The 13,493-nt window shown below is 41.7% G+C and overlaps 1 protein-coding gene across 2 annotated transcripts in view; it reads left to right on the top strand.

The window, feature by feature from the left end:
* The window catches only part of DYRK4 (dual specificity tyrosine phosphorylation regulated kinase 4), a 30,965-nt gene extending 28,036 nt beyond the window's left edge, over nucleotides 1-2,929 (top strand). For both annotated transcript variants that reach the window (XM_063395534.1, XM_063395535.1), the window contains exons 12-15: nucleotides 102-162; nucleotides 704-833; nucleotides 1,553-1,698; nucleotides 2,129-2,929. In XM_063395534.1, the coding sequence (XP_063251604.1) occupies nucleotides 102-162; nucleotides 704-833; nucleotides 1,553-1,698; nucleotides 2,129-2,355 (564 nt within the window). In that variant the 3' untranslated portion in view covers nucleotides 2,356-2,929. The remainder of the gene's footprint in view (nucleotides 1-101; nucleotides 163-703; nucleotides 834-1,552; nucleotides 1,699-2,128) is intronic.
* The last annotated feature ends 10,564 nt before the right edge of the window (nucleotides 2,930-13,493 follow it).

Genomic DNA, 13,493 nt, shown 5'->3' with positions numbered 1-13,493 from the left:
GCTTCTTTTCATAAGGAGGGCAAAATGCCACATTTCACCTGATGGTTGTTATGTATCTTCATGAAATGAGGAGTAACTCTATGAATTAATTTTCTGTGAAGGTATTGGGTCTTCCACCAGCTGATTTTATCCAGGCAGCTTCAAGGAGGAGAACATTCTTTGGTAATTTCTTCTGATTATTTGTCTTTGCTGGATCCCTCCCTTGTAGTTAATCACTAATTAATAGCACTGGTAGAGAATAGGGTCAGAGATCTTTAGCTAACTCCTAGCTGATAAAAATACTTCCAGGAAGAGGTTTGGAAAAAAAAAAGCAAAAGGATAAAATGAGGCCTATAAAGGAACCTGGAGCTCTGCTCTTCATGTCTTATGGGCCTCTAATTGCCCAAGTGATAGAGAAGTTGCTCCTTAAAAATACTGTTGCTGAAAGGAATGCAGTGGGCTCTGGGAACTAATTTACATTGTTCATTTCTTTGTGTATAATTCGGGTTTGGAAATTGCTTAAAGCAAACAAACCAACAGAAGTGTAGGATGTGGTCTCTAGGATGTAACCAATCCTGCTTGCCATAATTCTGGTATGTTATCAATCCAACAGGGCAAAAGTGGAGTTAGTGGGATGGACATAGATAGTGTTTATGTAACTTTTTAAAGTATTTAGTGAAGGTTTTTTAATGTAATTTCTTGAAGATGTCTCTTCTTTTTTAAGATTCCAAAGGTTTTCCTAAATATGTAACTAACAGCAAGGGGAAAAAGAGATGCCCAGACTCCAAGGATCTAAGCACAGTGCTGAACACCCATGATGCTGGTTTCTTGGACTTTTTGAAAGGATGCTTAATGTGAGTTCATACTGTATGCAACAAGCTAGTTTTGACTTGGTTTTTTTTTTTCTTTTGAGCCTTTAAAATCTTTGTATTTGTTGTTTTTGTTCTTTTTCTTTTTTTAGGTGGGTCGTTTTGGGGTTTTGTTTTGTTTTCCACGTGACATCATTTGTGTAGCTATTGACACTTTACTATGTCTTCTTCAGCAGCGACTTCAAATTTCTTTCTAGCAGTTCAGTAGCACTTCCCTAAAGAAATTCTAAAGAAACTGCTAAATTGTGGTTACATGGAGAGGGAAGAAAAAAGTCATCCCACTCTGTTTCACAAGAAGGTTGCTTTCAGTGTTCTCTGTTTGCCAAGTCTGTGTGAATCATTGATCCATTTTGGTTGGGTGGCTGAAACAGAATTTTCAGGAAATAATTTCAGTGAAGCAAAAAACCAAACCTTAAACAGGGAATTTTGGATCCCTACCCTAATAGGACCAGGAACTGTATATTAAAAATGGTTTGATGCTGCAGAGGGTTTGATCAGCACAGTGCTGACGTAAATAGGTGTTGAAGGATGGAGAAGATCACATAAGATTTTTCCATGGTTTTGGGATAAAAAGATAAAATTATTTTGTTTCAGAAGAAATGTCCTCATGACCTGACTTTCAAAAGATGAGACTGGCTCTTTTGCCTTGTACTAATTTTCAGATAGAAATAGTTGAATAATGATTTGTGTCCCATGGATTTAAGGTGGGAGCCTTCCCTGCGCATGACTCCCGATGAAGCAATGAAACACGCATGGATCCAGGAGCCAAAAATATTCCGGAAAACACAGGCTCCAAGGAAGATGAGTGATGGCTCATTCTCTGCACTGGAAAATAGAAGAGAGACTATTCGTAAGCATGTTCTACCTCAGACCTAAGTGCATTTATATCAGTGTTTGGTGTTTCTTTGTTTAGTGTCATCTGCCTGGAGTAAGGGGAGGTGTAGGTGTGGAGGTAATGGATGGCCACTGAAATGGGATAGGTAAAGGCACCATTCCTCACTTGTGTAGAACTGCATGCCTTACGTTTTAGTTCAGCTGCCTGCAAGAAGACTGGAAGTGCTGACATGGAAAGCCCTTTTCCCTGCTGAGAGTAAAACAGTATCTGACACCACACCACAGTGCATGTTGTGTTCAGAGCAAAAGAATGCAGCAGTGGGGGTTGTAAGATCCCAGAGAAAACTTCCACCTGATTTGCTGGGAGTTTGTGTCAATCCTGTGTTTTACTTGCTGTGAAGAGTCTGCAGTCTTAACCCTCTTATTTTAATGATTTGTGGTTGCAGAGAATCTCTGGAAAAATGCGGCTGACAAAGTAAGAAGTGAACTGGCCGACAGACTGACTCCCTTCACAGGCACAGCAGAAAGTGATGTGCAGAACACAAGGAAGCATGCTATTCCAGAGAAATACTTGGAAAACCTCATGGAAAAGCCTATGATATACGATGAAGCAGAAGACAGTGGTGAAAGAGCTCTTCCAAAAACTTCTCTTTTTTTTCCACCAATTAAGTAACACGGAGCACAAGCTATGATTGGCTCGGTTGCATACCTAGTATATTTTGTAGGTATTATTTGTACTCAGGAATATAAGCTATATCTGTCTGTTCATGGGCTGTGCACATTGTAAGTATATTTCATGTTCTTTTTACCCTGAAATCATCTAGTCAACCAAAACAGAATTTGAGAACCATTCCTTTTCCTCATCTACATCCTTGTGATCAGAGGTTCTTCACAACCAGCAGCAATAAAATGGAGACTGTAGAGGTGGAGAGTGGCTTATTCTTGGTGTTATAATAGACTTGTGAATTTTATACTTTTCTGGATCTAAAAGAACAGATGTGTTGACTGAAGAATCTGAATCCTTTTACTTACAGTGGCATAAGTAAGGAATAATTCATGGATAAGATGACTGGATTTACTTATGTATAAAAAAAAATAAGAGCAATCAAACCCAGCATCCTCATTTTCCTCCTTCTCCATCTTCCTCTTTATATAGTGAAGTGCTGGATGGAAACCATTGTCACACCTTCCTAGCAGATTTAGAAATGTAAATTATGCTCTTCAGCTCTCTAGCAACAACAAAGCAGAGTGGTATTCTGGACCCATTTCTACAGGGACTTAACAGGAGGAATGGATTAAAGCAAGCTGGTTTGATTTGGGAAAATTGTCCTTCATGGCAAGTTTAACTTAATACTCTGATAAAACCCCAACAAAAATCAAACTAATTTCTATGATCTCTATGGCTTATGTGTTTAATTTAGGTATTTTGCTCTTTGAATAAGACTATCTTTTCACTGCATTTGTAAAGCACCCACCTCATTACACCTCTTATATTTACTGGAGCTTAAAGCTAGAAATTCAGTTGAAAAGGAATAATGAGAAAATTGTCCTTCCAAAAGCAGCTGCTACTTTAGCAGTGACACTGCAGCAGCCTCAAGGGAAAGAGATTTTCAGAGGCGTTTAGAGTCACCATAGCAGCAAACTCCCACAGGCTCTTTTGCAAAAGGAAAATCCAAAGGATATGGAAATGGTCCTCAAACAGTTCCAGTGTTACAGGAGTAAACAAGCCACCTGACAGGTACAGCTGAATCACTGAATGGTAGAAGCCACCTCAGGGAAAATGGACTGCTGTGATCATCCCCTCAGCTTCAGGCAAATCCTGGGACTCCTGAAAAAAGACCTGGAAAATGAGTGACCCAAGAAGGGCAATAGCCCATTATTGAGGGTAATTGAATGGAGAATTACAAGGGTATTTTGGCAGACAAATACCACCGTGCTGTGATGCAGACATTCCTGACAAGCAGGCCAGCTTGCAGTGCCAGAATTATTTGTATCTCTGGTTTCAGAGGGACTGCTTTGCAGCTCAACCCTCCTGGAGACCATAAAATGCTCCCATTCCCATTCTTCAGCAGAATGAGGGTACAGGGGAAAAATGGGTTTGGTTCTGCACCATGTTGTGGCACAGGATAGCCAGCATGGGTGCACTGCAGTGTGTGGACAGAGCCCTCATCACGTCTCAGACTTTTAGAACAGTCATTTACTAGTTCAGTGCAGCTGCTGCTCATTCTTCATCTGCAGTGTTCCCTTTACAGCTTAGGCTGCCCCAAGTTACAATATCTGATTCTCAGTATTGTGCACTTGGATTTGTGTCTGCTTTACCTCAGGGGCAAAATTTGGGGGCAATTATATTGAGATGCCCATGACACCTGAAATGGATGTCACCCTAATGAAGGTGTAAGCCTCATTTGATAAACGGGCTTTTGTGCTGGAGCCATGTTTTCTTCACAATTAGGATATTTCACTAGCTCTTTGTAGTAAGCATCATATTATTTCTCAAGGCATATGCTGATGGGTTTTCCAAGGCATTCAGTGTTGAGGGAAGAGCGACAAAGTCATCTGAGCCTGTAATTCAGGTTGATGATGCTTCCATCCAGAAGGCGGATGGCATTTCCCTGTAGCTGCCATGAATTTGCTGTCTTCCCTTCCTTGCTGACTTGCTCTTCTGTTTTAATTCCTGCAGCCTTTATGGTGATCTTCATCATCAAAATCTTTCCTAATAAGGGCTCTTTTGGATAACTGGTGAATTTTTTTCAGAGATGACAGAAATAAATAGAAATTCCTTGGCAGAAATATCTAGCCCTGAGATATCATCACTGCTTTCACATTCATCTGCAGAAACAAGTAGAACTGTGTTGTGGAATAAAGACTTTACAATTAGAAGTTGTAAAGCAGGTATGTTTTATTCCACCTGGGATGCATAGGGGATATTTCCACCGGACAAAGTCCAGGTTTAAATACACATTGATCCCACAACCCCCCACCTGCCCATTCCCCACCTTCTCTCACTTTTTATTATAATTAGCTGCCATGCCTCCTGGTGGTCGTGAGTTGGGATCTTGGGAGAAAGGCTGATGTCTTCCTGAGGTGTCTGCTGGTTGACCTTCAATTCTGGGCAGGCACAGTGGGAGTTTAGCTATTTTTCAGGTCACTTTGTTCTTGCCACAGTTTAGGAGCCCGATTTTGCTGGATTCAAGCTGTAGCTTTCTGCTTTATCAATTTCTCACAAAACCTAAGTCTTGCTTTACTGAATTTTCACAATGTACATCTTATCTTAATAGTTTTTACCTAGCAACTAAATTCCTATATGTGCTGCTACCAGTTCTTTCTGTGTAACAAGTTACATTATATGCTGTTACAAGTTGGTTTTTTGCAAAAATCTACACAAACTGTATATATTTATTTCCCCTTTACCTGCTTAAGCCTATTATATGCTTCTAAAATATTGTATTTTCATAACCATATATGCTCCCTACTCAGATCCATCAGAAACAGGTAGCATTCTCATGTCTGTGCCATTTGAAAGGAGATAATGAGAAAATTCTCTGTGTAAGAGGACAACCTACAAAATGCTGAGAAGAATCCTCTGACTCATGCTCAGCTTGAGCCACCCTCAGACTTTTCATGACGCAGACTCACAGAGAAAAGAAGCACTGATAATTTGCTTTCTTGGAAAAGCCCAATCCATACATCATGTTTTGTTTCTCTATGTATTGCCATTTTTTAACCACATTTGCTAAGAAAATGAGGTGGCTGCTTTCTTGTCCATCTTTGCATGTTGGCCTGTCTGTCTGGTCTAGTGGAAGGTGTCCCTGCCCGTGGCAGGAGGGTTGAAATGAGGTGATCTTCAAGGTCCCCTCCAACCCAAACCACTCCATGATTTTACGATTCTGTCTCCAGTTGCTGGGCATTTTTACCACACTGATAAGTGATTTGGGGTGTAAGGCTGGGAGGGGTATCCCAGTATGGAGAAGTTCTAGGAATCCACATCACTGAGTTGAAGAGAACATGCAGGGACCAGCACTGTTGCAGCAGTGAACATTTACAGGATGTCGGATACAGATCTTTAGGTAATCAAGGTGTGAGCACACCAAGGCTTAGCAACCAAGCTGTTACAATACTTCTGTGTCTGAAACCTCATTACAAAACTGTTATCTGTAAATAATAACCTTTCTGGAATTGAATGAGTTCTGCATACTTGCACTTCACTGCTCCTGCTTGGTTTTGTGGATATAACTGCAATACATCGAATGCACAGTCATTGCAGAGCCTACATCAGTGGCCTTCAAAAGCAGAGACTCTCCTGATTACTCCTGATCTACCATGCAAGGATTTACCAGCAGGCAGCAATTTCTGCAACTCTGGCTGTGCCTGTGCCCTCCTGTTTTCTGTGTGAGACAAGTAAAGCCAATTTGTCAGCCTGGGAACTGCTCATCTTTGACCCTCTCTGTGCTCCCAGTACTCTGAGCTTTCAGGTGACAAGTCTGTCCAAGAAATGGCTGTGTAGACACTGTTTATATCTGTTCCCAAATCCCTTTAGCCATCACCTGTGATGCCCCTGCCTTCAACAGTATTTTGGCACCCCTTTAAAACTTGAAAAGGGAAAAAGTGAAAAAGAACTGCAGTCCTACAATTCCCCATTCCATAAATATCCCTCACATGCTATGTATCTGTTCCTGCTAACCACTTTGCAAATTACTTGTTATAAAGAGAATCTCCACCTCTATCCTCAGGTTTTTTGGGCATCTGGGATTTTCAGCCTGTGAAGAAGGAAAGGGCTTTTCACAGCTGCAGTGGGACAACTCCTGGAACAGGAGGATTTGTGCAACACAGCTGTGGATAAACAAGCCCAGAGAGCTGAGAAATTACATTAAGCAAAGGTGAAGTATTTTAACAAGACAGCTTGTGAAAAAAATTTCCCTTATGCCATCCCCTTTCCTTCAGGATTGCAAGTGTTACTCAGAAAGGAGCTTTACATCTCTGCTGCTTCCATATGATCCATAGGATTTGGAAGAAGTAGCCCTGCAGATGTGTGGCAAAAGGTGAGTCAGTTTGGCACCATCTTCCCCAAGGGCTACAGTTTTTTGAAATAAAGAGAATCTGGGATGGATTCTGACATGGGAAAGAGAGCTGTCAAAGAAGTGAGCAGCTAAATGTAAGGATATTTTTTTAGCTGGTTACAATAGGTTCAAGTTACCACTCTGTTAAATACCTATTTGGGCATCAGCCTTCAGACATTTTTAAACCAAATTTCTTTTTAAGTTGAATTTTTTGTGAAAACTTGTCCTAAAAGAACAGAGGTGTTAAATAACCTCACCAGAATGCAAATATTGTGAAGTGATACTGAGATTGCTTCAACTGGCTCTATATAACAGGATTCTGCTACTTCCTGCACTGCAACACGGAGCTGCTGAGCTGGGGAGGCGTGGGGTGGAAGTTGGCTGTGAGTCAGGGACGTGTGTGCTGCCTGCAAAGGATTTCAGCAGTGGAACAATCAAGGCTGTTTTGAGAGTACTGGGCATAGCATTTTCCTTCCTCTTCACCTCCCGAGTTTGTTGCACGTCATCCTAATCCCCAGAGAGAAAACTCAGTGAAACTTCCCTTGCTTTCCTCTCCCGTCTGTCTCTGTTGCCTGAGGCAGATACTCAGAGGTGCTGTTGCATCCCGTGGTTCTGACTCTCCTCTTTCTTTTCACACTTGGCTCCTGTATGAGCATTTAGTTTTCTAAAGCAGATTTATCTTCCTCCCTCTTCTCAGGTCTTCTATAATTTTAAAATCTTCCTTGGCATGCTGCTCACTGCCCATCTGTGGTATCTTCCTGCTCCTGCACATCTCTCCCACGCCCCTCAGCAGTGCCATGCCAACACCGCCACATCCTGTTCCACCCAAGAGACCATGCAACTCCAATCTTTGTCACATAGCTACACCACTCTCCTTGTAATCCCAGGAGAGTTGCACATTCCAGCAGTGTCTCAGTTGCATCCTCCAATATCACAGTCTTCTCCATGTGAGGAAGGGATTTGCTGCCTAAAAGTGGAGAACAAGCCATAGTGAAAATTTCTCACATGGGAAGCTCTGCAAGGTGCAGTTTCCCTTGCCTTTTCTCCTCCCCACTTCATGAATAATTCTGTCTTTGGTTCATCTCCTGGAGGGGCCAAAGTCTCTCAGTTTTGATATCCTTATGCTGTCCTAACCTTCAAATACTCAATTTGCATTATGGTATCCCTCAGCCCTGGTTCCCCCCAAAAACATAGTCTTGGGCCTCTCTGGAGCAGAAAGTATATTAAAAAAATTGATTAGAGAACTGAAATAAGAAACCATAAATATACTTTCAGTCTAAAGTAGGACTGTCAACAACATGACATGGGATTCAAGCAATCTGTATGAAATTCAATCTCTTCAAACCCTATCCCTGAGGATCAGATCAGGTAATTCTCCTTGTCTGTTCAAATGCTTGCCCCAGAAAAATAATACAAATGGCTTTTCTACATTTTCCCTGCAAGTTAATAAGAATAAACTACCATGTCCTCCAAAATCCACAGATCTGGGGTAAGTTTTGTAGTCCATTATGCAATTGGGCAAATTGGAGATGATGGACAAGGCGCTTTCTGGCAGAGCTGGTCAGAAACCTGCTGATGGTTTTTGTTTTTATGTCATTACACTGAAAGTCTTAGGCAGCACAAGAGATGATGCACTTTTCTCCTTTGACTCACTCTCACCAAGGTATAGCACATGGAGCAGAGGCATTTTTCTTATTCTACTCTTCCAGATTGCTATCACAGAAGCCCTTTCCATGTGCCACAACAGCTTTCTCTGATAAGCCATGACATTAAAACTTAGCTTCTTTCCAACAAATTTATCCATAACCATCCTACCACGGTAGCACAATCAGGGTTCATTTCAGAATCTGCAATGGCAAGACAAGTTCGTCAGAAGAGCCACTTTCCCTTGGTGAGCAGAGCCAACATTCACCCACCCCGAGAAGTACTGGTAGGAGGTAAACACTTGGCTGCCTTGTTTTTGGTTCTGTATTACAGAACAGCTGTTAAAAATGTTTAAGGATTTATATGAGATGGCTTAGTACAGTTTCATTCAGGCAAGGTGCCAGGGCATGTTATGTAAAGTGTTGATCTTTCCTACATTTTAAATTGAATATAGAACAGTCAGGTTCCAGCCCTCCTTCCTGGCAACAGCCTCGGGCACTTCATATAAGCTGGGCTTCTTGTAGCTGCCCAAGGTATCAGCAAGACTCAGAGATTGCAGAGATGATGGTGATGTTCTTCTCAGGAATCAAGAGAATGCTCCTCCCCTTGTTCCTCCCATGCTTTTGTTCTGGCCAGTGTGCATCTCCACTGCTGCATTTCCCCACCTTCCTGGATTCTTCCAGCATGTTCTACCTCTGCTGGGACCACGAGGAACAGGAGCTGATGGGGTTGAGGTGCACATCCACACAACTGGCTGGGTAGTATCTGGATTCAGCCCTCATGGAGAGCTGCCTGGATCTGATCTTGTGTCAGGAGGTGCATTCTAAAATGGCAGCATCTGCTTTTCTGGAAGTTGAACAGATTTCCTCTTCATCCCCCTTTGCCAAGGTCATGCTCCAAGTATGTTGAAAAAAAAGTATATTGAAAGGACGAGAGGATTGGGAATCTTCAGCCCGGAAAGGCTGAGGGAATTGGCATTTTCTAAAAGACAGAAGGCTTTGGGGTAACCTCATTGTGGCCTTGCAGTGCCTGAAGGGAGCCCACAGGAAAGGTGGAGAGAGACTCTTGACTCTCCTGTCACCCTGGAGTGACAGGACAAGGGGCAGTGGCTTCACACTGACAGAGAGGAGGTTTAGATTGGATATTGAGAAGACATTGTCCCCTGTGAGAGAGGAGGCCCTAGCACACTTAAATGTGTCAGGCATAGGATAGGACATCCTTGGGAATTCTTGCTTTTTTCCACTGTCAGGCAACCACTATAGATAGATGCCTGATGTTAAAGCAGCTAGAGTTCAGAGAGGGAAAAATGCCACCAAGGCTGCTAAATAAAAAACAGGCTATTGTTTTGTTTCGCTTTAACTATAAAAGAGGAACAGGCAGCTTAATTTTATCCAGATACAGAGAGAAAGAGTTTATACCAGTGACATGTTTGCTAGTTGCAGTGGTTTTACTTTGTTCAGCTGTTTTCAGTTCCTCTTTCACACAACAGTAAAATACATTTTGCACAAAATATGTTGCAACGTTTGTCTAAAAATGGGTAAATGTTGGAGGGAGTGAGGTATCCATCCTTCCTTATGGTCATCAGCAGGTTACAAAATGGTTCTTCTCATAACCACTTCTTAAATCTTTCTTGGATTGTGACCCAGACAGAGACCCTTTGGCTGTGAATCACTGCAGAAAAAAAATAGAAGAAACACTTCTTATTTGTTTAATAATAATTTTTTTAAAGTGATTTGGAGTAAACCCAAAGCATTTAATTTCTCCTAAAAGAACATCCTGGAAGGAAAAATTGAAATGTTTGATTTCAAAAGTATTAAACATTTCATTATTTTCAGAAAATATATTTAACGTTAACAATGATGTTTTCCTCCTTGGTAGCAGAAACTCTTTGTTTATATTAGAAAATAATTTTGGTCCCACCAAAAGTTACAGGTTTTTTCAAATCTTTTATGTATCAGAAAATATCTCCCAATTATTTTAGGTCTGGATACAGTAATCAAGTAATTAAATCCAGAAAAATCCACATTTGCTCAGCTGTCAAGCACATCCAGTGAACTCAAGGAACAGATAGGTTGAGAGAAAGACATCCTAGTTACTGTAAGTGGAATTTAAGTGACGTTTTCTATTTGAAATCTTCCTTCTAAGCCTCTCTCTCACATCCTTGGTTTTTGTTTTTATTTTCCTTTTTACTACAGTCAAAAAGAAGGCAGTATCTGAGTACTGTCAAGCGGAACAACCAGCCCAAAAGGCTTGCTTTCACAAAGGAGGGTTGTTCTTCCAAGTGTTTCCTGCATCCCTTGTTCATAATGTGTGTTTCATTTTAAATATTTTATCTATTTCAGAGTAGCTGATTTGCACACTACGTATCATTGAATTTGGATCTTAAAATGAAATCTTTACCAAATCTGTTTTCTTGATGAAGTACAGAGACCCATTGGACTCAACTGACCCCAGAAGATTCTTCACCTCTGACCTGAGGCTGCACAATGTAAGTATTGGATAAGAATCTGGTATGTTAAAAATCTCCCCTTCTTCTGTCTTTCTTGATTGTGGCCACACTGAGTTTGGGATTGCACAGGCTGAAAGATGGACATGACTGGTCTTGGAAACATGGAAATAGAGCTGGCAAGAGTTGGAGTGAAGTGTGAGTGTGAGGGGTTATTTGTTAGGAAAATGCTGTCAAATTTTGCCCATGCCTTTAGCTAGAGTGTAGGAAGCCAAATTCATTAGGTGCTAATGAATTGCAGCAGAATTATTAACACAGACATCTCATTATTAACACAGACCTACAGGACCGTTGTCCCACCCATATGGACCCACATTAAAATATCTTTAATTTACTGAAGATATTTAGTGCTCCCCATCATAGTTTTGTGGGAAATACACAATACCACAGAGAAATAATAAGTATACATTTAAATGCTGAAAAGTGTGGCTAAGTGCTCAGAAATAGAATACAAACTACTCTGTGTGCTATCTCCAGTATTAAGTTATGCAGTATCTCAGTATCACATAAAAGGAGTTACAAGGGGAGCTGGAGCCCCCTTTTAACTTCCCCCCCGCCATGGTATTTGCACCATCCTTGTCAAATGGAGTTCAAAAGCACCAACTCAGTGGGGTATTGCACCTTCCTTCTTCAAACAGCACCGGCCCACACAGTCAGCACTCCCTCAAGATGCAGCAGAACCTGCTGATCAGCGTAGGCAATATTCCACAGGAAAGAGGGGTACTATTTTTATGGCAAAATTTGTGGGATCAGTGCTATCATGTGCTTGTCACTCCAGAAAACCAGCAATAAAAACCAAAAAAGTTGATTGAACTCGATGGCTGTTTCTTACACTCAGTCCATCTTACAACTGGCAAATTAGTAATGCAATTCCCTAATAGAAAAAAAAATCTGAATGAAAAAAAGAATTAAGACTTTGTGGAGCTGAAAAATCATAGGATACTTTCAGTTGACCTGAGAAGCTGTGGCTGCCCCATCCCTGGAAGTGTCCAACACCAGGCTGGATGAGCTCTGAGCAAGATGGGATAGTGGAGGGTGTCACTGCCCATGGCAGGGGTTTGGAACAAGATGATCTTTAAGACTCTTTCCAACCCATTCCACCTTTGTGGAGATGTGGAATGGCTTCCCGACTTTGTTGTGATAATAGCTCACCTTTTATACTCTTAAACAAACAAGCTGATATAATTTCTAGTTTCATTCCGCTGTTGGATTTCTCCCAAAGCTTGGCCAGGGCTCAAGGGGGAACCAAGGGAGTTGTCTTTGATTGTATACTCCCCTAATAAGGCCAGATGTGGCCTTATCCAGTTTCTGAATTTGGAAAGGCAAACACATGTTTTGCCAATAAACAAACATGTAAAACCATAGTTACGTTATATAAAAATACGTATATATACATATATATAAAAATATAACATTTGGTTGAAAGATTCATCTAGAGGCAACTTTGGCTCAGGGCCTGATGTTCAGGTCTTGGTCAGGGTCTGTGGTTTAGGCCTCAGTACTTCAGCTGCCTGTCACAGAATTTCTGACGTCTCCCTGTCAGGTCTGAGGGCCACTGCAAACCTTCATTTGACCACAGTACAAACTTCTCAGTCTTCAACCACCACAGAAATGGCTTCATTTCCTCTTCTTTCTCTCACACAGTTAGTGTTTGCTTGGCTTCTGTGGGCCTGTGATTATGGGACATGAGGCACAGAATACCAGAACACATCCCTGGCCCTTTGAAGAAGCCTCTGCCATTACCACTGGCAGCAGAGTGTGTTCCAGATCTGACGGCCCTGAGAGAATATTTCCATAATAGAAATTGTCTCTCTGTGGAAGAAATAGGTTCAATCAGAATTAGTATTTATTTTACTAAAAAACACTCAACTTTTTCCTATAGTTTGTTCTAAATCAAAAAAGCAGTATAGTTCTGTAAAGACAGGAATACAGTAATCATATAATCATGGAATGGTTTGGGTTGCAAGGGACATTAAGATCATCTCATTCCACCTTCCCTGTCATGGGCAGGGACATCTTCCACTATCCCAGGCTGCTCAGAGCCCTGTACAATCTGACACTTCCAGGCATGGAGCAGCCACAATTTCTTTGGGGAGCCTGAGGGCCTCACCACCCTCACAGGGAAAAATTTCTTCCTAATTTCCAATTTAAACTTACTCCCTGCCAGTGTGAAGCCATTACCTCTTGTCGGTCACCCAGGCCCTTGTCAAGAGCTTCTCTCTATCTTGTCACTCCCTGCAGGCATTGGAAGGCCACAATGAGGTCACCCCAAATCCTTCTCCTCTCCAGGCTGAAAAGTCTCATTCTCTCAGACTTTCCTCATGACAGAGGTGTTCCAGCTTCTCAAGACTTTGTTGGCCTCATCTGGACTCTCCAACAGTTCTATGTCCTTCCTGTGCTGGGACTCCAGAGACAAAAGAGATAACCCTCAGCCTCCTTTTCTGCAAACTGGACAAACCATGGAATCCTCAGTTGCTCCTCACAGGACATTACTTCCAACACTTCTACCTGCTTTGTTTCCATCCTCTAAGCCTCCATTCACAGACCTTCACACCCTTCTTAAATTCTAGGGCCCTGGACTGGTTTTGGCTGGGATAGAGTTAA

The sequence above is a fragment of the Prinia subflava genome, chromosome 4 (genome assembly GCF_021018805.1).
Source record: "Prinia subflava isolate CZ2003 ecotype Zambia chromosome 4, Cam_Psub_1.2, whole genome shotgun sequence".
Lineage (NCBI taxonomy): Eukaryota > Metazoa > Chordata > Aves > Passeriformes > Cisticolidae > Prinia > Prinia subflava.
The sequence above is the reverse complement of the archived record's forward strand: the minus strand, read 5'-3'. Positions and strand labels throughout refer to the sequence as shown.